The sequence below is a fragment of the Panthera tigris genome, chromosome B3, assembly GCF_018350195.1.
Source record: "Panthera tigris isolate Pti1 chromosome B3, P.tigris_Pti1_mat1.1, whole genome shotgun sequence".
Lineage (NCBI taxonomy): Eukaryota > Metazoa > Chordata > Mammalia > Carnivora > Felidae > Panthera > Panthera tigris.
The window spans coordinates 117,070,184-117,095,018 of record NC_056665.1 but is presented as its reverse complement, the minus strand read 5'-3'; the positions used below and the strand labels follow the sequence as shown (position 1 = coordinate 117,095,018).

The 24,835-nt window shown below is 45.8% G+C and overlaps 1 protein-coding gene across 1 annotated transcript in view; it reads right to left on the bottom strand.

The window, feature by feature from the left end:
* RGS6 (regulator of G protein signaling 6) overlaps positions 1-24,835 on the bottom strand; it is a 585,661-nt gene that overhangs the window by 78,032 nt on the left and 482,794 nt on the right. The window contains exons 4-10 of the mRNA XM_042990036.1: positions 18,461-18,511; positions 15,327-15,433; positions 14,101-14,152; positions 8,587-8,651; positions 4,195-4,271; positions 1,715-1,796; positions 105-179 (exon numbers count right to left, since the gene is read on the bottom strand). Coding sequence (XP_042845970.1) covers positions 105-179; positions 1,715-1,796; positions 4,195-4,271; positions 8,587-8,651; positions 14,101-14,152; positions 15,327-15,433; positions 18,461-18,511 — 509 coding nt within the window. The remainder of the gene's footprint in view (positions 1-104; positions 180-1,714; positions 1,797-4,194; positions 4,272-8,586; positions 8,652-14,100; positions 14,153-15,326; positions 15,434-18,460; positions 18,512-24,835) is intronic.

The window sequence follows — 24,835 nt, the reverse complement described above, 5'->3', positions numbered from 1 at the left end:
CAGAGTGGGGTAGAATTAACACATAGCAAATTACTGCTTGAACAGTACCAGAAACGGAAGGGCTATTTGCATCAAGAATTTTTAATTCAGCTAAACTAGCGAACCTTCTTAACCTTTTGCGGGTTCTTCAGACGCCGGCATTTTCTGATATCCATTTCTGTTGTGTTCACACAGCCTGGCTGAGAAAAAAAAAAAAAAGAAAAAAAGAAAATCGTATAAATTACTCAGTGAAAATCACACATTCCAATGTGACCCAAGTGACACCGTGAGACCCAATCTTTGCCTTTCCCATTACAGATAATACATGATTGTCTCCATTTTGCCACTTACAGTTTCTCTTACAAAGACGTCTCATCTTTAATACGTGTTCCTCCACAAGTTCTCACGTGAAATAATACAAGCCTGCCTCACGCTGTCTAGGGATGATATGGAAAGGACAGAGTGTACCGTTTATAAGAGTAAACAGGTTATTCAGAAGGGCCAGATAGTTTCAGCCACAGCCTTTGTCGCTACACATAGCTAACCATCTAAAAACAATCCCAATACCACGATGGGGAATTAGTATTATCATTATTATTATTATTTTGGTTTTGCTTTTAACCAGCTCTCTTAGGAAGGGCTGCCATGGTATCCTCACTCTGGCTCCTTTTCATGAGGGAAATGCAAGCTTTGTTTTAATAACAGGAAGTCAGAACTGCATCGAACCTCATTCACGGATCTTGTCTTTGTGGATGCACCTATGAGCTATCATTTACGTCGAACCCCCAAATCGGTATTGGTGGTGCATCCGTCATTCTTTGTGGACCTGTGCACAGTGGCAAAAACTGTGAGACGTGTGCACGTTCCCGGCGAGGCTGAATTAGCCGACGATCTGCCTTCTTGTTTCATCTCCTACTGTAAACAAATGTCCTTTTCAAGGCCTCTTTGCTACCACCTTTTCCATGTGTCTGTGCTTTCCGTTGGTGATTTTGCTGTTTCAAGTGGCCCCCGAACGTGGGGCTGAAGTGCTGTCTAGTGTTCCTACGTGCGACAGGGCCGTGAGGTGCCTGGCAGAGACAACAGGCATGTGAGGTAAGCTTCCTTCCGGCGTGAGCTATAGCGCTGTTGGCCACGAGTTCGATATTAATGAATCAACGGTATATATGGAATAAGCTGTCTTTAAACAGAAGCAGAATTGAGCCGTGGTTATGTATTGGTCACCTGAAGAAAATGCTGTGACCAGAGGATCACAGGAACCTAACCCTGTATTTCTCCCAGGAAAATGCCTCAGCATTCGCTAACTCAGAGGACCTGGCAACTTTATAGAACGTGATTACCATGAATACTGAGAATGGGCTGCATTTGGAGATTATTCTGTTTTAGGTCGAATGACACTAGAAATAGAAACTGCTTATTTTGTAAGCAGTAAACCTCCGGGGTCCAGAGGTCCCCAGGGGCACTTCCCACAGCGCCCCTTTTCCAAGTTCATATTGTCACGGATGAATACTTTTTAAAAGCTGGAACTGAGATAGATTCCAGACAATCTACTGAGATTATGCTGACTGAACGGCAAAACCAATTTCACAAAGTTTAGCAATTTCCTTTAGTTTTAAGAATGAGACACCTGGTGGCTAAAGATAGTCTTTTCTTTCAAGCGAAGGAAGAGGGAAAAGTAACAAAACCAAACAAAAAAAACCCAACCAAAAATGTAGACAACCAAGCAGAGCTTTCTCACCACTGGCCTGTGCACATCCCAAAAGGCCCGTTCTTGACTATCCAAAATTTTCCTTTCTGTCTTGTCCTTTTTCCGATCTATCCTGAAAGAGCAAAGAGAAGAAATCAGAGGCTCCTGTTTCTAGGAGCTTGGTGAACACAGAGCTCTTGGCACCTGTGTGACCCCTGCTCTCTGCACAGCTGTCAACCAGGGGCGGACGGTTCCCTCAAGGAAACCTCAAGAAGCCCACACATGGGAAGAGGACTTGTTTTCGCCTAGACTGCAAATCATCAGAGAGGTGGAATGAGCATGGCGGACCCAAGGAGAGAACCAGAATCCGGCTCTCCATTTGAGTGATTAAGACTTAGATTATTCGGCACTGAATTTTCTGTGGGCTTGCCCCCACCCCTGTCACCGTGGATCCTGCATATTCAAATTATAGGAAAGGATATGGGCTTGTGGTGTTCCATCCTCAAATTTGAAAGTTTGCTTTAGATTCAGAGTCAATAGAGGTGTCTTCAAAATGCTGCAGTTACGTGTTTTAAAAGTCACTGAGACCATCTGGCTTTCTAAAAGCAGAGTCATAGCCTCAGCATGTGACAAGATCCAGAAGGCAAATATCACTGGCCTCAGCTCGGGGAGGCACACATTGCAAGAGGGAAATCACAGGTGACAAAGATGGGTTCTTTATGTTCTGATCAGAACACAGATAAGAGGTTTTTCTTTTTTCTTTTTTTTTTTTTTCTTAAGCCTGTATTACTTCATAGTGCCTCTCTAAGTAAAAAATAACAGATTAATTGTCGTGTAACTTCTGGTTCTTGGCTCTCTTGGGAACACTTTAGTTGACTGATCTGAAATAAACCATAATCATCCTGTGATTTTTGTGATAATTACTGGGTACTTCAATGGCCCACAATTATAAAGTAGTCGGGAGTTAATCAGAAAAGCTAATCGAGAAATACCATACATGTACAAAGTGACGATTTCCCCTCCTTTTTTAACACACGATGCCGTGTGATCCTGAAAGTGCAAATTAGTGCTCCTCTTTGGTTCCCAGTGGCTTCTGGGTCCACCGGCTCAATTCTGCCTCCTTCCTACCCTCCCACTTGCTCTTTCCTCGGGGGCCACCATGGCTGCCGAGTCACAGCTCAGCATCCGGTGCCTGGTGCCCACCTCCTCCTAGGCTGCCGGCAGCACCGGGGTGTTCTGCAGGCGTGTGAGTTCATGGGCAGAGGGGAAAGCCAGAGAGTGCAGAGGGAGGGCGAGAGCAATGGCACCGTGATGGCCACTGGACTCAAAGACGTCAGGTCATTTCCAACTACGACCACACCTGTGATCAAGGCTCACCCGCACAGCCAGGAACCAGCCCAGGTGATGGGGCTGCAACAGTGCCCATGGAGTGCGGAAGGGGTCCTCTGAGGACCCACGGGGGGCTGCTCAGGGAGGAGGTGCTTGCCTTGGCCTAGCTCAGGGTCCCTTTCTCACCCCTTTCCTCCATCTCTTAACACTCCCTGCAAAATCAGAGACCATTGCTGGAAAGGGCCAGAAAGAACCCAACCTGAGCAGGTTCATTTCCCAGGACTGAAAGGATCTGGTTGACAAGAATGTTTGTCGGCAGGGGGACATTTAATGCCCACTTCTCATGTTTCCTTAGAGGGGAAGGGATTTCCACTCTACTCCCTGGGAGGGAAACCTATGGGGAAAACACTCCAGCTAGTCTCTCATCTCTTGTACTCCGGGGGAGAAAGAGGGCCTTAACTTTACTGGCAGATCTGAAAGAAGAAACTGAGAAAGCTCAGGTCGGTTCTTGCCGGGCCCTATGTTCTGGCACTCTGTTCACTCCGCACACAGTGAACTTATAGGGGTCGACTCTGCGCTGGGGTGGGGAGTTCTGCAGATATCCAGCTCTGCCCAGCATGGGTGAGTTTAATTCCAGGGTCAAGATCTGTAGTCACAGATCCCAAGTCATGCCCTATAAACTGGCTTGTATCAGTAATAATCCTAACACGTTGGACTCTGATGTCTGACTTCTGTGCCTTATTTTTGATTGGTTCTGGACCCCTCCCCTGGGGGAAAGGAGAGAGGGGTTGGCCTCCCTAAAACTCCAGCAGGATTTCCTCTGAAGACAAGGTCTCCAGACCTACAGGAAAAGTGGGTCTGATGTTTTTCAGCCCCTAAGCACAGAAGAATAATTGGAAATCTCTTCAGGAAATAGGAACATCTTCTAACCAGAGTTCTACGCTGGGGAGCAAGCCCATTGTTTGCCAGAACACACACTTTTGAAATTATTTCAGAGTGCCATTGATGACGAAGATGAAATTTATCCATCTTGACCTTGATTTCTACTCTGCTGCCCTCATGTGAGATGATAGCGTCCGACCACAGCTGGCCGGCCATGGAAGGACGCCCCGCCTTGGTAATACCAATCTCACACCACCTCCATAGTCCAGAGAGTTTTTTTTTTTTTTCACTTTCCCAGGGTCTCTGTCAAGTTCACCTACTTCACTTGTGCTTCTGCTTGCATAAAGATGAATTCCCACTTCCTTGCGAAGGCCCTCTGGAGTCTTGCTAAGTTTTCCTAATGAGAAATGAAAATCAACGAGAAGGCATTAATCCTTGTAAGTTTGCGCATCGACACCTATGCTTATTACAAAGCAGTCATCTATTTTGGTTACTCCCAACAGAGCGGCAGAGCCCCCACTTTAAATCCACTGGATGTGAACCCAATGTGATTTTGCACCAGACCCTGCTGTACAGAGTAGGACTATTAATATTCATTTACACCCCCATTAAATCTGAAGTCTCTGTGGTTCACCTGATTCCTCTTCTCTTGTGTGTTTTACAAGAACACAACTCACACAGTGCCTGTCATCAAGGCCACTGAAGACAGGAAGAAGGGTTTGTGGCTATTCACGCCACATTTGGGGAAGGGACGAGGGGACTCTTTGCAGCCTATTGGACATCTGCATGAGGAGAACCAAGAATGGATTTCTCAGGACTTGTCTTCCAGCAAACAGGGGTCCAGGAAGGTGGCAAGAAATTAGAATCCTGATGACCTGGCACTCATGCCTTTGAGAGTTTGGGGTCAAAAGTGAGAAAAAAGGGAGTGTCTATATTTGTGATGTTTGTGAAGGAAAAGCCAAAACCGGGAAGAAAGAAAAGGCATCTAGGGTTGCCTTTAGAGGAAGAGGGGAGAAGCCTTTTCTCTAAGTCTGTAGGCTTACCTGGTGGCACAAAAGGACAGTGAGGAGGGGGTGTTTGACAGGTCCCCTAATGAGCCACCTAATTCTGATGGAATGCAAGGGTAGAGCCCACATTATGCTATGTATTTTCATAGAGCTCATGCCAACGCTAATTGATTACCCTCATTAGTGGATTATTAATATAAAAAGAGCTTCAGTTGAAGATCAACACACCTAAACTCCGTTGTTACCAAGGCTCAGTGTACAAGTACCTCAAAATAACTGTTCCTTTGATTTTTCCACTGTTCATAGGAAGCAAAGGCCGTGATGCCTAAACGTCAATTAGGGAGCAGTGACATAAATTATGACACAGTCATGCCATGGAATACTAGGCAGCCATTAATGGGGCACCTGGGTGGCTCAGTTCGTTGAGAGTCCGACTTCAGCTCAGATCATGATCTCACCGTCTGTGAGTTCGGGCCCCATGTCGGCCTCTGTGCTGACAGCTCCGAGCCTGGAGCCTGCTTCGGATTCTGTGTCTCCCTCTCTCTCTGTCCCTCCCCCGCTCACGCTCTGTCTTTCTGTCTCTGAAGAATGAATAAACCTTAAAAAAATTAAAAAATAAATAAAAAATAAAAACAATAACGTGGGCGCCTGGGTGGCTCAGTCGGTGAAGTGTCCCACTTTGGCTCAGGTCATGATTTCATGGTTCAAGAGTTCAAACCCTGCGTCAGGCTCTGTGCTGACATCTTGGAGCCTGGAGCCTGCTTCAGAGTCTGTGTCTCCCTCTCTCTTCACCCCATCCACTGCTCACTCTCTCTCTCTCTTTCAAAAATAAACAAATAAAAATAAAAACAATAACGTGGATATTATTACTGATATAGAAAGACTCTCAACATACTACAGTATATGATCGGGGAAAGAAGCAGCTTACCGAACAATGTTCAGGGTATGATTCAGATTTTTTTTTTAAAGAAAAAATGCATGTGCAGAAAAAAGGATAGGGGAGAAGGATTGCAGGTTCTTTCCTTTCTTTGCTGTTTGAATTTGGGTTTTACAGAGAATATGCCATCAGAAAAAAATGAATAAAATTACTGAATTTTGAAAAGAAATTCTTTTAAAAAATATCTAACCACTTTTAGGCAGAAATTCAACCCGAAAGAACATCTTAATGCCATATTCTTTACAAATATCAAAGTAGAACATTCTATGGCAGGAGACGAGACAATTGGATAAAATATATCAGGAGTTGATGCTGTCTCGTTTCTGTTTTTCTAAACATGGAAAACATGGACAATTTTCTTTTTTTTCTAAAACATGGAAAATACAGGGAAGAGAGACAGAGGGTGGAGGGGCCCCCTGTTTCTGCAGGCTGGGTCTTTCTGGTAGGTAGTGTTAGGGAAGGGATGTAGCGCCTCACAGTGGGTGCCCCAAAATAGGACAGTGGTCTTCTGAGAGAGGGGTGACAGCTGACACGTGAGGGGACAGGAACAGGATGCTCAGATCCACAGAACAGCCACTGTCGGGTTTGCTTGGGAAGATCATGATGTTCTTACCTATTTATGTTTTCTTTTTAAGTTTATTTTTGAGAGAGAGAGAGGGAGAGGGAGAGAGAGAATCCCAAACAGTCTCCACATTCAGTGCAGAGCCCAATGTGGGGCTCGACCTCACAAACTGTGAGATCATGACCTGAGCTGAAATCAAGAGTTGGATGCTTAACCGACTGAACCACCCAGGCACCAACCCCCTCGCCACAACATATTTATGTTTAATGGCTCTCACTGATAAGCACACTTTGGCCAAGTCCTGAGGCCCTGGGTCAACTCCTGCACTGTGTTCTCCAGTACTGTTTCCCCATTGGCTTGTGCACAGGTACCCGAGCGACAAGGTCTGATGCACAGGGCCTCACGCTTGTGAAAGACTGAGACGGTGCAAGAGGGACATTTGGAAAGAAGACTCTGGAAGTCCTGTTAACGCTGGTTTATGGGGGAAGGACTCCTCACTGCTCCACTGCTGCTCCTCCCCACCCCCCACCCCCCCAGCCCTTCAGTCACTTGGTGGCTCAGGAGCTCCCTTGCCTTCTGGAGGGCACGTGAAAATCTGGGCAGTTCCCCAGATTCTCTGTGACGCGCAATAAAGTTTGGTTTGGGGGGAGAGATTCTGTAACCATAAATTTGCAATATTTAAAATAGTATCTGAGTCGTCAAGTTCTCTGCGCCTTGGCTGTGTTAAATGGGAATGGGTACGCATGCGGCAGGGCCTCTGAATTTTGCAGGGGTCACATCTTGTGAAGGAAGGTGGTGCAGGAGGAAAACTGGGAGAGGATACCCTTTCCATCTGACACGTATCTTATCTTCCGGGTTGAATTTGGTCCTTAGATTCTACATCTACTGCCAAGCACAAGGGAGGTGGGTTTGGTGATGCCATTACAAAATTATCACATAGTAAGTTTAAAAAATTCTCATATTATGAATCCGCCCCCTCTTTTTCCTCTCGGTGCACAGTTCTATGCATTTTAACACATGTATAGATCAGATTCTCAGAACCCCCACCACGATCGGGATACAGAATAGTTCCATCACCCCCAGAAAACTCTCTGTGTTATCTCTTTAGAGCCACATCTTACCCCCCCTTCTGTAACTTCTAGCAATCAGTGATCTGTTTTCCTTCATGATAGTTTTGTATTTATGAGAATGTCACATAAATGGAATCGCACAGTTTGTAATCCTTTGAGACTGGCTTCTTTCACTCAGTGTGAGGTCTCAGAGACACATCCAAGTGGTTGTGTGGACCAACAATCACTCCTTTTCACCACAGAGAAGAATTCCACTGTTGGGACGTAATGATGTTTATTTAGCCATCCACCTCTTCTAACTTTTTAAAAAATATTTATTTTTGAGACAGACACAGAGAGAGAGAACACATGCACAAATAGGTGAGGGGCAGAGAGGTGGGGGGGGGGGGGCGGGCAGAGGATCCGAAGCAGGCTGTGTGCTGAAAGCAGGAAGCCCGTTCGGGCCTCGAACTCACAAACTGTGAGATCATGACCTGAGCTGAAGTCAGATGCTTAACTGACTGAGCCGCCCAGGCGCCCCTAGCCATTCACCTCTTAAAGTGCACTTGGGTTGTTTTCAGGTTTTGCTCATCACAAACAGGGGTGCTGTCAGCAGGGTTAGGGTGTGAACGGAAGTTCTCATTTCTCTGGAGTGCCTACCTAGGAGTAGGACTGCTTGGCTGTGTGGCAAGTATATGTTTACTTTTGTAAGAAACTGCCAGACCATTTTCCAGGGTGGCTGTGCCATTTTGCATTCCCACTTGGCATTACCAGTACTTTTCATTTTAGCCACTCTACCCCCAGAAGTCTCCCCAGGGAGTTAATCTTTGTTTCCCTAATGGCTGATGCTGTTGAACATCTCTTAATGTGCTTATTTGTCATCCTACGTCCTCTCTGGTGAAGTGTCTGTTCAAGTCCTTTGCCCATTTTTGAGCTGTTTGTTTTCTTATTGCTGAGTTTTGAGAGCTCTTTATATAAAGGTGCAATTTTATTGCATGGGTAGAGGAGGTGAGAACAAGGAGGGGACATAAAAGACACTTCCTTTCCACTGCCTGAAAGGAACAAGGGAGAGAAAAAAGGAGAGAGAAGCAGAAACAGAGCTGCAGATAGGGTTTTACTCTCCTCCCACACCTAAGCTACAAAACAACCATACTTACTGCTTCATAGTCTGCCAGTTCCAGCCTTGCTTTATTCTGCATTGTCCTCTTACAGAGATAGATGGCTGAGGGAAGAAGAGAAATTACAACACGTGCAGACCCAGCAGTGTGGTGGCGTCACAGATCCACCCATCTGTCTGTCCCTCCACTCATCCACCCAGCCATCCAGCCAGCCCTCCCTGTGAGTCCGGTGCTGCACTGAGCAGAACATCCTTCCATGGGGAAGCCATGATGCCTACCCTCCAAGAATCTTCCTTAAAGGTCAGGATTGGAGGAGGACTTCATCTTCTAGTCCTGACTGCTCCCTTTCACCCTCCTCATTCTGTTCACCCAAACATCCTCCACCAGGGTCATCTTTCACAAATAAGATCATGTTACCTTTCTGCCTATACTCCCTGCATTGCCTCCTCAGTGACCTCAGAAGAGTAGTCAGGCTCCTTAGGGTGGCGTGCTTGGTTCTTTAAGCTCCAGTCTCCTTACCTTGCCAACCTATTCCCTCCCTGCCTCCCTTGGGCATGTGAGGCTACCAAACCCTTCAGTTCTACTCCTCTGCCCATGTGTTCTCCACATGGAAGATCTGGCAACCTTCTACTAATCTTGGAAGACCCAGCTCAGTGTTCCCAATAGCGTCTACTCATCCTCACCCATGGAACTTAATTCCAGTGCACTGTAATCATGGATTTACCAGACTGTCCCCAGCTCTAGGCAGAGGGCTCCTCAAGGGCAGAGGCTGTGTCCTACTCAGCTTGAATCCCTGCACCTAGCACCAGGGCCGGCCTACCAGGTGGAATGAATAAACAGTGGAAATGGTGGACATTTTGGGTCTCTCTTCCCAAGCTAAAGAAGGGTTCTTGGCCCTCAGTTGCCAGAGGATTCCTTCTCACACATGCCTTCATCACTTCCCCTCCCTAGCTCTGCTTCTTCAATATCTCCCAAGTAGAATGGGGAGAATGGGGAGTATCTGCCAAGTAGAATGATCCAGGGAAGACAATAGATGAATGGTATGAGTGACCGATAGGATGGCCAGGAGACAGGGTCAGAGAGGACCTGTGGCTGACCTGTGGTTTGACAACTTAGTTATACTAGGAGAGCTAGTTAACTCCTTGCTGGATCAACAAACCTCCTCCATGTGGTCTGAAAAATTTGCTGATGGCAGCTTACAAGACGCTGGAACCTCGTGGCTGGCAGCCTGCTCTGGTATGCTCACATTTCTGCTCACATCAGTTGAGCTGTATGTGGATGAGAGTCAGTTGTGCTTGTTCACAAGTCTGTTTATGTCAGGCACACTTGTTATTCTAATAATGTAATTTCACCAAATATTACATTTCACTGATGAAATTAGTGTGGAAAGAGAGAGTTGTTTCTATGAGGACCCAGTTGAATGGTTTGGAACAACCTGATAACGAAGAGTTGGCTAAGACAATTGCTAATGAGTTTGGTAGAGGTGAAATAACTGGAAAAAAAAAAAGGGAAAAATAATACGAATATGAAAGGGGTCAACATACAGGTTACTTCCAAAGTGTTTTCAAATTCTTGATGCATTTCAAAGGTGCCCAAACTGGATGGTTTATTTTGAGTGTGGCTGAATTAAGAAAGAAACTCAAATTATTAGGGCCCATAATCAAAGAGAGTCTTTGGTCCGATCTCAAAAAGCCATCGAATGATTGTTCTTTTGTATAGCTTATGTTGACGGGAAGTGATCAGGTAAGGACATATCTCTTTTTCATAATTCTCTGTTGACTATCTTTTGCAAAGAGCCAGGCAGGTACAGCTCTCCGTTATGTCTGATGAAGGGGCGTCTGCTCTATTACAAGATACCTCCTTCGGTCTCCTGGACCACCATTTCGGCAGCCTATGGAATTGGGAGCTACCTAAAGATGAAGGCCTGACATATCACCAGCCCCACCACGCGGGTCTCCTGACTCAGGAGCAGCACAGCTCAGTGGAGGTGAAAGCTGTTTTGAACAATGCTGTCGCAGACGGTATGTGGTACTGCTAAACGTAAAACCCGGGAAAGTGCAACCCAAGTTGGGCTCCGGGCTTTATTTAAGCAGAAGCATCCTGAGACATTTCTAGCACATCCGGGTCAAAATGGGCCAGCTAGGTTGTGAAGTAAAACACCACACGTGGAATGCAGAGCTGGTACCATTCCTGATGACCGCGAGCTACACAGTCACCTGACTTCAGCTTGCTCCCTCTGTGGCTAAAGCCACATGGCAGGGGGTCTGTTCACCCCACCTAGGGAGGTAGAATGTAGCTGTTGAATGGATCTTTTCTTGGCATAGAACTTGGGGCTTGTCTGCACTGACTAGGGTGCCTTCAACAGTGCTTGCTGTGACGCCTGACCAATCAAATGACCACAGACAACGGCGGCCAGTCCTACTACTTGGGCATCTGGGAGACTTGCTTTAAGCTCACATATTGGTTTTATCTGGGTATTTAATTCCTCATTGAGAAATCTTTGTCTCCTTGCCCTCACACCTGGCAACCCCACCTCCTGGCACATCACTCGGATGACACACTGCCATCTCAAGCTCACCGCATCTCACCGCGATATAAATAGAAAACACAAAAAATGTTAAAAAAAAAAAAAAAGGAAAACACAAAAAATGTTATGAAGTGAATGGATTCCTATACTCTATGTGCAACTAAACAGTAAAAAAAAATAATAATGACCTCATCCTATTTCAATGTATTTAAAGAACTGACTCCCTCTTCAAACTTTGTCTTTACGAGTGATGTTGTTTACCTCAACTTCTTAAACCGGGGAACCATATTTCTCTGTTTTCCTCATACCCTTGAACTGCTTTTTAGTACACTGGGATTTTAGCACTGTAAGTCACCCGGGTGGCCATTCAGTACAGGCCCCTCGTTGCCAGCTGGGAAAACCAAAGGCCCAGAGAGGTGAAGTGAGTGACCCATCGGCCAGTTAGTGGTGGAGGTGGAATGAGAACTGAGGCCTAGTTCAGAGCTGTTTCCATTATGACATTTGCTATGTCATCTACTCATTCATTCATTCATTCATTCGTTCATCGAGGTGTGTCCTGTGATTATCCTCAGTTTACGGACGACGGAAACGTTTCCAGGTCATTCCCCATCGTTGGGACTCCCTAAAGCTGCTGCGTCCATTCTCAATGTCTCTCCTTGACTCTGACAGCTTTTTTTAGAAACCTGTCCCTCCCCAAGCTATTCAGCCTTCTCAGTCATTCGTCACCAACAGGAAACCTGTGAATACTCAGATCAGACTCCTCACCACCCTCTTCCTCCCCATCACGCTGCCTCCCTCAGCCTGGAATGCTTGGATGGTAGGACTGTGACTTAACCAAATCCGTGTCAAAGCAACAGACACAGAGGGGTGGTCAGTAAAGGTATGTGGAATGAATGAAAGTGTCTGGTTCTTCATCAATCCAAATTATACCTATCCGGAGTTCTTAGCTTTGGTTTTACATCCTCTCTGGCAAGATGGCCCCCGCAGAACTGATATTGTGAAACATTACCCTAGTGATAATAATACTAACCACCACCATGGTTTTTTTTATTGGTTCCTTTCTATGGGGCCACACACCAAACCTTACAGGCATTTCATTTCATCTTAATAAAACAACACTAGGAAAGGAGTACTATTATTCTTGTAATTTTCACAGGAAATTTCTGAGGCACAGAGAGGTTAAATAACTTGCCAAGATCACACAGCTAGTGGAACCAGTTGATCTTGGACCCGCTGTGCTGAAATCTCTCTTGGTAAAAACTTTGATTTTCTGACTGAGCTGCTTTGTAAATGCTGGTGAGTACTTTTGCGGCCCGCACCTTGACTTCTCCATCCGATTTGCCAAAGTCGAGGCACAGGAATTCAAAATAATTTTGCCTTAATGAAAGCCTGATATAAAATTGTTATTCCTACCCTTGTTCGTGCCACTCAACTCAAATTATGACGTGGAGAATCCCTCTAGAGAAAGGGAACCAGTGCCCCGCGGTGTATGGTGTGAGATGGCCTAACCTTTATGGGCTCATGTTCAAGTAAATATTTTCATCTTACTGGAGTCTAGTTATCTGGTCTTGCCATCCTCCTCCCCTCTCCGCAGCCTGTAAAAATATCGTTTTTTACATTCACAAGGGCACCCGGCTGCTGCATGGAACTGAGCCACGGTTACTCAAGTTCCGAGTCGGGCTTTTGTGAGCGGCGTTTCAGCCCCAGAAGAACCAATTTTGTGAATAGCCAAATGTAGCTCTGATTCTGAGTTGGAAGCCTTGCTTATCCACTTATCACGTGGTTTAGAGCACAGCCCAGTTCCAGAGGGACCCCGCAGTGGTGCCCTGCAGACAGCTGCAGAGACCATCAGAGGGCCCTGCCCCCAGCATAAGGGCCGTCCTCCGGACCTGGAAACACAACGACTGTAGCCTCCTTGGGCAATGCCTTGTCTGCACCCTGTCCTTGGCATTGCTCCCCACCTGCTGGCGTTGGGAGTGATCCAGACAGGGTAGCTTAACACAAGGTCTCCCGGACAGGCTTCCCTGATCACTGCCCAGCTGCCCATGCCCCTCCCTTCTCTGCAGCTGCCTCTGTCTCCCCGTGCAAGCAACCCTGCAGAGAGCTTGGGGAGAAGCTGGGATCTCGCCAAGTGCCCCAGGCCCAAGGAGAGCCACTGTGGACTGCCTCAGCAGCTCAGTCAGTCAGCATGGGCCTTGAAGCCACTCGGATCTGAGTCCCAAAGCTGATGCTTCTACTGTCTGTTAATCGCCTTTAATAAAGAACCAGAACTGTCAGCAACTATTTGCTGAGTGCCAGCAAAACTGTGCTATGCACTGGGGAATATGAGAATGAGCAAGCAGGACCAGTCCCTGGCTTCATGGAGCTTACGACTGACTGGGCGTCCAGAGAAGTAGAATACGACGCGATATGTGTGAGGTTGTGGCCTCTCTGAGCCTCAGGTTCTTCATCTGGAGTATGGGGACAAGGTAACTTCTGTAGACAAGATAACTTCTGTCCTGCCTGGACAGAGGTAACTCCCTGCCTGCCAAACTCCCAACCTCACCCACTCCCAATTTCCTAGTCCAGGATAACTTCTGCACACTCCTCCCTGGTCTAGCTTCTTTTCCGCCTAACTTCTCTAGCTATCAAAAACACCAGTGAATTATTCATAACTCTTAACAAGTCTGTGAGAATAGAAAGAGCTGGGGTGGGGGTGGGGGTGGACCCCTGATCCAGCCCTCCCTGAAACCTTGCCCCAGAAGGGAGTGGTCAGCGGTCACTATCTTGGTTCTCCCTGGCTCTACAAAATGAGCATACTGGCCAGCTTGATGGAACGTTCCTTCCCTTCCCCTGTTCCCCTCCAAAGGCTGCATCTCTCAGTGTGCTCTGCCTTTCTTCATTATGTGGAACAGGGAGCTTATTACATGTCAACGCTCGGAAAAGGACTGAGCAGGATAACGACCCCTCCTCTCTGTGCGGCAGTCACCCAGACACCAAGCGTTTGTCGTCCACGCTCCCAGGAGTGACACCTCTTCACTGCTCACCGTAGTCGGTGTTTTCAGGCTCCCAGCAGTTTGAAGGCCAAAAGTACGGGGCCTGCGCAGAAGAGCACAGATGTCAGGACTCAGAGGCACACCGGTACTTGACCTCCTCTGCCTGGGGCCTGGGTCCACCCTCTCCTGCGTCCAGGGAGGACCCCTCCCCATGACAGGCTCTGCCCCGGCTCCTTTGTGCTGATGCCAACCCCCCAACTCTCTCCTGGTCTTAATACAGCAGAGGCCGTCAACATTTCAATCTGGGTATTGAGAAATGACATCTAAGGTAAGCAAAAGAAATGCGAAAATGAGAAACCTCGTTAACAGGGCAAGTACTTCTTATCCCAAGACAATAGACGTCTAATGCCAAAGTCAGGCCGGCACAGTTTCCCGGGGAACACAAGCTCCAAGTTCCTTTTCTCCCTTTGAAGTATGTATCCCTAACACCGACGTGTGGAAACTCTAACCCACAGGGTGGCTGCACTTGGAGAAAGGAAGTAATTAGGGTTCCGTGAGGTCACAGGGTGGGGCCCTGATCCCATAGGATCGGTGTCCTTATCAGAGGAAACACCAGAGAGCTTGCTTTCTCTCTCCACCACATGAGAAGCCCTGGGTGAGCCCTCTCACCACTGACCTAACCTGCTGCAACCTGGACCCTGGACTTCCTGCTTGCAGCACTGTGAGAAATTTCTACAGTCTTTGGTATTTTGTTATAGTAGTTAGAGCAGACTAAAATGCCCTTTGACCCTGTCTAAAAAACTCCACTCCATTGGTGTTGACCTTGACACAGCCTCTTATCCTCTGCCCCATTTCCCCCTAGAACAGGACCTGAGAAAAGGAGCGGGAGGGGTTAGGTGGTGGACAGAAACTTCAGACCAGGAAGGCAGCATGACAGAGTAGAAAGATCAAGGACTTTGCCATCAGGCTGACCGACACTCAAATCAAGGCCACCTCCTAGATTTATTAAACCTCGGAGCACCTCAGTGTTCTCATCTGTCAAATGGATGATATGTATAACCCTAAAAGTTTGTTCTTCAGATTGAATGAGGAAATATGTGTAAAAGGTGCCCCCCCCCAACAACAACAAATGGCCCAGATAAAAGCTTGTTTGGCCTTCCCAGTGTTGGGGGGAGGTAAGGGTTGCTCCCTTAAATACCCTCAGTTTTGTAGGTAGTTTTAATCTGAGATCAGATAATAAGAGAACATTCTTCAGGAGGAGGAGCTGGCAGGCCTACCTGGAAACGGTAGAAGGTGCCGTCATCCTTCATGGTGAGAACGTGGTCCGAGATTGGAAAGATGTAGCCTTGGGCAGCTATAAGGCTTCCCACGTGTATTGCTTCAACTGCATGGACAGGGCATGAGAGAGAGGAGTGTTTAGTAAGCTGTCAGAACGCAGGGCTCCTTAGCTGGAATGTCAGTCAGGAGGGCAGAAAGGCAACCGGAAGCCAACTGTCATCACCCCCAGATAGCTGCATGATTGATTGGCCGATTGACTGATAGCCTTTGATATAAATAAATGCACTGGGCCGGAGGTGGGGGTTGGGGCATCAGTGGCTAGGAAGGGCCAACATGTGTCTGGGTTGGCCCAGACATTTGGACCATTTGGACCAACATTTGGATCCCAGCTCGGAGAGTCTGACATGGCTTGACTTTCCCCAAGACTTGCAGAAGAAAGTAGCTTCATGGTTAAGAGCATGGGCTTTGGTATAGACACATGCTTCATGTAAAGGGCTTAGCAGTGCCTGGTGCTCGGTAGGTTTCGGCAGCCCTGATTCATGTGCCTGTTTCATCAGGTTTATCAGCCCCAGCAAAATGAGCATGTAGTCTCACTGCCCATAGCATTCCCCGATATGACAGTCCTACTGGAGGGAGGACAGAATTACCCTTCTCTAATGCATATAGAGCAAAACCTCACTTTCTTAGAAAATTGGAGGAAGGGTAGGTAATGCAGTGGGCAGTAGCAGAAGGAGGCCAACCTGACAGAAGTATTTATGTTTTTGCCACAATCAGCCCATTGTTTCGTTACTTAGCACCAGCCATAAATAGATTCTCGTAAGTAAGAATTTGTGTCTATTCGGAGCAGAGCTGAGAAAGAAAAATAACAAATCCAAAGGGTTCCATCATGCGTGATAATCCTTCACCAATATAAAAGTACTCTTACTGCTAAAAACTAATCTTTGGATGTGAAAGTGATTGATACGCTTAAGGAGTCTCCAGGAATTATTAATTTCATAAGCTCTGAATTTTTTTTTAAGGCAACTTGTTTCGTCTTGCAAACTTCTCAAGAGGTTGTATCTAATCCAAGTGTTTTACTTATGTAGAACACCTCTCTTTTGGAAATAACTGGTGGAGTCAGAATGAATGAAGTCGGATGTTATTTGCTCACTGATGACCAGTTTGCTTTTTAAAGTCTAGATGCTTCGAGAATCATGGGGACGGCAAAAAAGAAGAGTTTCGTCACTGGCAGCTGCTCCTTCCCCAGGGAGGAAAGAACAAAATCCAGTAAGAAGGTGACTTTCTTGTCCCCAACCTAGGAGCTGGAACTCTCACTTCATCCTTTGTGGTTCTGTTTAGCTATATGGCAGATGGGGAGGGAGGGGGAGGGGAGGGGCAGATGTTGGATGTGCCTGGCTTCCCAGGGCCTTGCTTTGTCTCACTTCTACCCTTGTATTCCCAGCTGGTGAATTGTTCTTAACTCTTCCTGCTCAACCATTTCTCAGAAGCCTAAATGGTTCCCAATACCTTGATGTCCTCTCAAGGCCATTGGAGTATAAGAGACCTTCATAGACATGATCTTATTCACGAGCTTTCAGGGAAAGTTCCTCATACCAGGGCCAGAGGACTTCTGAAGCCTATTCTCCTCCCACACTACTACTACTGCTCCAAGTGATAATAATACATGTTAGAAATACAGTGATTATTTTAGAAGGGGTAAGAAAACAGTGCTATTGGTAGAGAAAAGACTACCCTGAAGAATGGTACTCCTTCGGTTAAGCATTATAACAAAAGAAGCATTGACTTTAAGTACGTGCCACTGAACTGGTAGAAATGCATTCAGCCCAGTTTTTACAAGCAGACAATCAGAAGTCCAGGCTGCATGAGGGAAATGCATGGGGCAGTTAATCTGGGTACTATCCTTAAAAGGATTTGAATTCACAGGTTCCCTCCTGTGGATTAAGAGCTTGAGCAGAATTACGAATTTTCACTTGTCACGGAAGTTGCCATTAATCATGATGGTGAAAAAGGCTAGTGTCCCTCCCACGAATGACCCACTTCTTTTCTGGCACTCAGATTTCTGGCGACTACATTTAATTGAACTCTGTGTAAATTGTATTGTTTCATAGTCAATAGCCTCTTAGGAGCATCAGATTAAAATATAGGAATTCCTGAGCTGACTTCATGACCACAGCAAGGAATCACAGCTGAAAGTCGGACACCTAGAAAGGGCACTTACAAAAATCTTTAGAACGCATAGCAATTGGAAGCCATTTAATTAAGGGCAGATAGGTCTACTCCCCAAGAACATAAGAATACATGAATGGATATTGGATATTGATAAACATGACCTTCAGGCATCAAGGATACTCAGTTAAAACAGGAAGTGTACTATAAACTCCAAAACGCATTAACAAACACACAGATCCTAAGGTTGGCTTATCTGGAATTTTCACTTTTCTGAAACCCCTCATTCTCTAATTAGGCTGGGAAAATAAATTTTACTACTGATTTTCTGGTGGGAGGACAGATTCGGAAACTGTTTTATTGGCCAGAATTCTGTTGTTGTCTTTCTGGTGAGGTTTTCCTAATTGAAATGCACAATTAAGGCTCAGGAAAAAAAAAAAATCATTCACTTCTTGCAGAAGGAGGAAACAGAAGGAGTCTTAGCAAATAATTAAACGTCTTAATTGTGGATCAGGCAATCTGATTTTAAGAGCTGGCTCTATAAAGATAGGTATTCAGTCGAGAAAATAAATTAATTTCATTCGCAAATAGAGTGACTCCATATCTTGGGATTCATATTTATTATTATGATGATGATTATTATTTTAATGTTTATTTATTTTTGAGAGAGAGAGAGAGAGAGAGAGAGAGAGAGAGAGAGAGCATGCACAGGGGAGGGGCAGAGAGAGAGGGAGACACAGAATCCGAAGCAGGCTCCAGGCTCTGAGCTGTCAGTACAGAGTCCAATAAAGGGTTCAAACTCACGGACTACAAGATCATGACCTGAACCGAAGTCGGATGTCTAACCTCCTGAGCCACTCAGGTGCCCCAAGACTCACATTTATAAGCCCAGTTCTCAGGAGAATGGGAGAATCTGGTTTGGAACTTGTTTATGGGATGTTTTTCAATACCACGGAGGATCAAATACCTGGGTCCTCGATGGAGAGGTTCTTCATAAGCCATTGCACAATGTCAGTACCTGAAATGATAAAGCAATTTGAACTGAAGACATCACGAATGCTTAACTCTATGGCAGAAGAAACATGTTTACCTAAGAATCCCCAAATTCCAATTAGCACACACCCAGAGAGCTGGATAATATTGACAATTTTCCATCCTAATTAACCATGTCTATCCATTGGTATGCTTCCATAGTCACGATCTCACTCTTTTCCAAAAAATCCATTTTTGATGACTCAGGATGATCTTGTGTCCACACTTCTAGGGAGTATCTATAGGGAACTTCCTGCAAATATAGATTTTAATGACTTCCCTGAGACAGGTTAGGTGAAATTATCCTATATCTGAACCCCAGGATATTTCCTGAAGGAGGAGGCCTCTTCAGCTCCCTACCCTAACTGACAAGGCCTGACTAACACAGGTGACCTTACAGTTTCTTAACAACAACAACAACAACAACAACAACAACAACAAATCTCTAATTTTTTCTTTGGGCCCATTTTAAATGAAAATGCTCCTATTGAGTTCTTACAATGGAATATGGCTATAAATGACATACACCACTTCTAGGCCTGGACCATAAAAACTCCCGTGTGACCCACCACACCCTTTCCTTCCCTATCTGCTGGCTGAATATAGAGAACCCCAAGAACACAGGGGGAGGGCAGAGCCACAATGTGGGAGGAGCCTGGGATCCTGAACAATCATAAAAATTGATGCCCATTTTGGGCTCTGACTTGATTAAAAAATAAACATTATTGTTTTAAGCCACAGAAGTTGGGATTTATTTGTTTTGACATCAAGTTCTACCTTAACTAATATAAAATCTTGAGTTGGAAGGGACTTCTAAAGCATATCTACTCCAACCCTAGCTAATATAGGAGCCCCATCTGTAATACTCTGGACAAGAGGTACCATAATCTCCACTTGGAAAAACCCTAGTACCTGGGAATTACAGATTCCCTCCTAGTCAGTCTGTCCCAGTGAAATCATCTTTGATTTTTCAGAACAGAAATCTGACCCTCTCTGAAGTCCTCTCTTTGGACTTAGTTTTGCCCTCTGATGATAGAAAAACAAACCCAGACTTCTTGCTCTGGAGAGAGTCTGTCTGATATACTATCAGCATTCTTCTCGAGGTTTTCCCCCCTCGAGGTGACACCTGCCTAGGCCCCTCAGCTATTTTCTCCCATGACATGACCTAGAGACCCTTGCCATTTTAGTCAGAATTCTCTGAATGTTTCCTTTTGTTTGCCTCCCTTTGAAAATGTCGTGCCTAGAGCCAACGTGGGAGTAGGGCAGTCCAAATTTCTGGAAGGTTCTGGACTTCCGGTCAATTCACCTTTGTCACTCAACCATCTCACTTTAAACCAGGGCTGATCTTCAAAGGTGGTTTGTCACCTCAGGATGGAATTTTTGATGGAAAGCAGCCTGAAAAGGGCAACATTTCTGGATGTCTGAGTCCTGTTGTGCGTGGGTCTGAGGCTTGGTCTGCCCATAGCTCTCCTGGAATAGATTCCTAGCTGAAAACCTGGAGAACTAGCAGAGGTCTTCGAGGAGCATTTCCTTTCCCCAGAAATAAAGTTTCCCAGAAATCTGACTGGTTGCCAGAGGTGAGAACAGCACAGGCCTGTTTCTCTCTGGCTCTCTGGAGAGGGAATGGAACCTTGCACCGTAGACAACGAGGGCCCCATCCTACTATTTCTGTGCTCCCCCAAGACCAGCCTCCACTGGCTCAGCCCTGCAAGGTGCCCCCGTTTCAACCTCAAAAGCAGAACTTCAAAGCTTCTCCCCACTCTTGCTCCCGGATGGCATCTAGGAGCTAAACTTTGGATCAAAACCACTCCTATTCATTCACATTCTTTGAGAGAAAGGAGAGTTACGTCTGTGTGTGCTTGTGCGTGTGTGTCCGTCTCTTCCAAATTATACAAGTTCAACATTTGTCCTAGGACATGAAGAACAAAGCAGAAATCAAATAAGAACTGTAATCCCAAGTTGGGGGTGGGGGAGAGACTCTAACCTGTTTTTTCCTCAAAAGAAAAATAGTTCTTTTTTGTGGGTTGCCTGGAAACGGATAGGTTTCCAGCATCAGCAACAGCTCTCCCCCGGGCAGGCGGATTATCTTTCTGCTGAGCTTGCTGAACCATTATTTATCACCTGCCAAGATTGATTACTCACCCTGGGACAATGACAGCCCTTCCTTTCCCCTGTTAATTACTGTCATCATTAATATCCATGTCACTAATTAGTATTCATTCACATTGAAACTCCTTCCTCGCTATCATATCCGTTCCCCCCTCCACCCCAGCCGAGACTTCAGCACTATTGTCTAGATTTCTACCCTCTTTTGCTTTCATGCGCTCAGTGTCTGGCCTAATTGTTCTCCCCAGTCCACCAGGCCCTGGTTTGCATTCACGGAGCCAAAGGATCCCCTTTTAAGCACTTTGTTTTTGGTAAAGACGGGAAAGTCACAAAAGCCTCTGTCCTTTTCACCTAGCAATGTGGCGGACCACAGACCTGGGTTTCTTGTCCCTGGCGCAGCCACCGTAACAGTCGGGGTCTTCATCTGGGGACTGGGGTGACTGTACTCAAAGCTCTGGTGAGGGCCGAGCTGCGCCCCTGCCTGTCCTGGGTCACTGCCTGCCTCACCCGCTGCAGACCTGCACGAAGGCCCTCAGCAAGCATAACAATGTGTAGGGGTTGAGGACGCCCCCCCTCCTTCTCTTGGGCATGGGCTGCTTTAGGCTTCCTTGGACTAACCCAGGAGGGGCCAGCCTCCAGCCTCGTAGCTGGAAGCAAATGGTCCATGTTGAGCCCCAGGAACAAGTAAGGGAGGGAAATCTGTCATAATATTATGTCCTTTAAAAGACCTATAATTATTACACTGGAGCCAGGCGAGGATAGTTCAAATATCCGTCAGGAGAAAGCATTTTTCTTTTTTTCTCTTTCTTTTCTTCCTTTTTTCCTCCAGCCCCCAATCATTCTTTCCTTCCTATTCTGAAAAGAATTTGAAGCAGATTATTTTTCTGTTCTCTCTCAAATTAATTGTTGCCCTTTGTTACCACTGTCGGATTCTGGTTCTTATTTTGGTCAAGATACCCCGCCAAGGACTTAAAGCCAATATAAAAACTTTAGGAACAAATGCAGAATAGTTACTCTTTATTCCCAAAGGTTCTAAAACACTTGGCTGAAAGTTTTCTTTTTGAGGCTAATATGTCAACATATATGTCAGGAATATCCATGAAATACATCAGAGGGCACCCGAAACTGTTCTCCACAGCATGCGTGGTTTGTTAGTATATTTAAGTATATATTTATCAGATGTAGGTATGCTTTATGTTTCTGTATGTGCTGTAGGTATGTATTCCAATTATGTCTTTTATATATCATTATGTGTATTGGAAGGGTGTTTGGACACAACTCAAAACTTCTCTAGTAGGGGACTGAATAATTAATTATGGCTCATCCATGCAACATGTATCTATTGAACACCTAGTGTATTAAATGAAAAAGCATATCAAGAACAGTGTGTATTGTAAAATGACATTTTTACAATAGAAAATATGTATTTGCATTTGTATTCTATTAATTACACATGTGTAGATATATACAGATACCGAGAAGAGAAGCTCTGGAAGAATGTTTATTTTTGAGAGAGAGAACGTGAGCGACGGAGGGGCAGAGAGAGAGGTAGACTCTATGCAGATAGCAGAGAGCCCGATGCGGGGCTTGAAGTCAGGAACCGTGAGATCACGACCTGAGCAAAAGTTGGATGCTTAACTGACTGAGCCACCCAGGAGACCCCGGAAGAATATTCAAACTGTTAACTTTAGGTTATCCTGGAGAGAGTGGAGGGTCCAATGATGGAAAATTTCTATTTTTTACATTTCCTTATTATTTGGAATTCATTGAACGTTAATATACTGATTTATATACTGCTTTTTAAATATATGGCTTTTTAAAAGTGAAAAACACTTTGCACTGTAAACAGCAGAAAGGGAGGCGATGAACTCCTCCAGAGACAGCAGTGGAGAGGCTGGGGGATCAGGTTGCAGACACACAGCGGAGAGGGTAAGGGGAGCTCCGAACCCTCCTGCTGCCCCCAGGCTCTGGCCGTGGGCATTTTCTGCTCCCCAGTGAAGGGGCAGAGAAAAATGAGGCATGTATCACAAAACTGCCTCTCTCCAGAGGAGTAAAGAATTGGGAGGCTCGCTCCTAAGCCTCAAGCTCGTCACTCCCTCTGGACATTGGGCCAACCCCAAAGCTTTTTGTAGACTCTAACAGGGCTCCTCACCCTAGTCCTAGACTAAGGGTGATCATCTGTACCCCTCAGTACAAACTGGATTCGAGCAAGCTGGTGAGATCTTCCAATATTTTAGGGGGTTCTCTTTCCGGTTTGGGGGAGATCCTTATTACAGAAGGGTTGTATTCTGAACTTTGTCCTCATGTGTTTTTTAAAAAAAATGTTTTTTAATGTTTATTTATTTTTGAGAGAGAGAGAGAGAGAGAGAGAGAGAGAGAATGAGTGGGGGAGGAGCAGAGAGAGAGACATACACAGAATCCAAAGCAGGCTCCAAGCTCTGAGTCGTCAGCACAGGTCCCAACTCGGGGCTCGAACCCACGAACCGTGAGATCATGACCTGAGCTGAAGTTGGACACTCAACCGACTGAGCCTTCCAGGTGCCCTGTCCTCATGTGTTTTAAGTGCCCCCAAAGATAAAGGAATACATGGAACTTCCTGCCAGATAAGTCAGAACCTAAGGGGATCCTACTCTGAAACGCTTTCCCCCATTCTTCCCAAAGTATTGTATCAACCTTAGCCCAAATTAGATTATGCAAACTTGATAAAAGACTGGTTCCAATCACCTGCAAATTTCAAGTTATGTGAAACTTGGTAGCTTATAAATCATAGTACTGATGACTGAAGCAATCGATAACTTACTTGTCAGTCCTCACCACTGGGGAAAGACACCTTCATTTGAGTAAACGGTTTCTGGAGCCCAACAAAAGATAAGATGGTTCCGGCCGTGAGTGACCTCCTGGTCCTCCGCAGTCAAGGTTATGACTCAGTCCACCCTGGGATTCTCACACACCTGCCAAGGTCTCTGCTACACCTGTGAGTGAGGAGGGCAGCTTCGTGCCGCTTTATCACGTAGGTGCCATAGGCAGGCCAACATTCCTGAAGGAGGGAGACATTCCCCAGGGTCCATTGTGCACCAGGCTAGAGCTGGGCACTTAACCCTGTAATCACATATCATCCTGACAATAATTGTGTATAGTATAATAACTAGTATACCCATTTTAAGGACGAGGCCCAGAGAGGCCCAAGGCCACATACCTATAAGAGCCAAGCCTGGAATCCAGGCAAACTCATGCCAGATACTATGTCCACCACATCATTCTCTTTTATTGCTGAATAACTTTCCAAATGGTACTCAGAACAATAACTGGAAAGGTGATACTCTGTGCTTATTTTCCCCTTGAAGCAGGGACATTAATTTAGTAGTAATAATAATTACTACCAATATTAGCTAGTGAGCTAATAATTCATTGAGCACTTTCTATATTGCAGGCTGTGGGATGACCCTACGATACTAGTCGCATGGGGGCACCTGGGTGGCTCAGTCAGTTAAGTGTCCGACTTTAGCTCAGGCCACAATCTCACGGTTTGCGTGTTCGAGCCCCGCATCGGGCTCTGTGCTGACAGCTCAGAGCCTGGAGCCTGCTTTGGATTCTGTGTCTCCCTCTCTCCTTGTCCCTCCCCTACTCATGCTCTGTCTCTCTCTCTCTCTCTCTCTCAAAAATAAACTTAAAATTTTTTTTAAATCCCATGATGTAAGTAGATTATTAGCATCTTTATTTTGCAGATGAATGGAAGGACATTCTAAGTAGGGCAGTCTTTATAGTTTTAGACCTTTCTTTTTTTTAGTTAAAAAAAAAATCCCACAAAATGCAACAGTTAGCTGGCAGAGAAAGTGACCTTACTTAAGAGGAGATGTTAAACTTTAGGATTTCAGAGGGTGAACACACTGAATAGTGGCAGGAAGACAGGAGGAGACTCAGGAGGAAGCACTGTGTGCCAGGACAAGTCTAATGGCATTTTGAGGAGTCGTGTTTGGTCAATGGGCTTGACTTTTTCCAAGGAACGCCGTGACAAAATTTCAGACATATGCTTGTTAACCAAGCCTAGGAAGCAATAGAACACAGCGTTTATAAAGTCAGACTTGAGTTCAGCTCATGCTGTGTCACTTACAGACTGTGTGACCCAGGGCAGGTCCCTGAACCACCCCCCACCCCAACCTCCACATCTTCATGGGTTGATGGGGGTGAAATACTGCCTACTTAG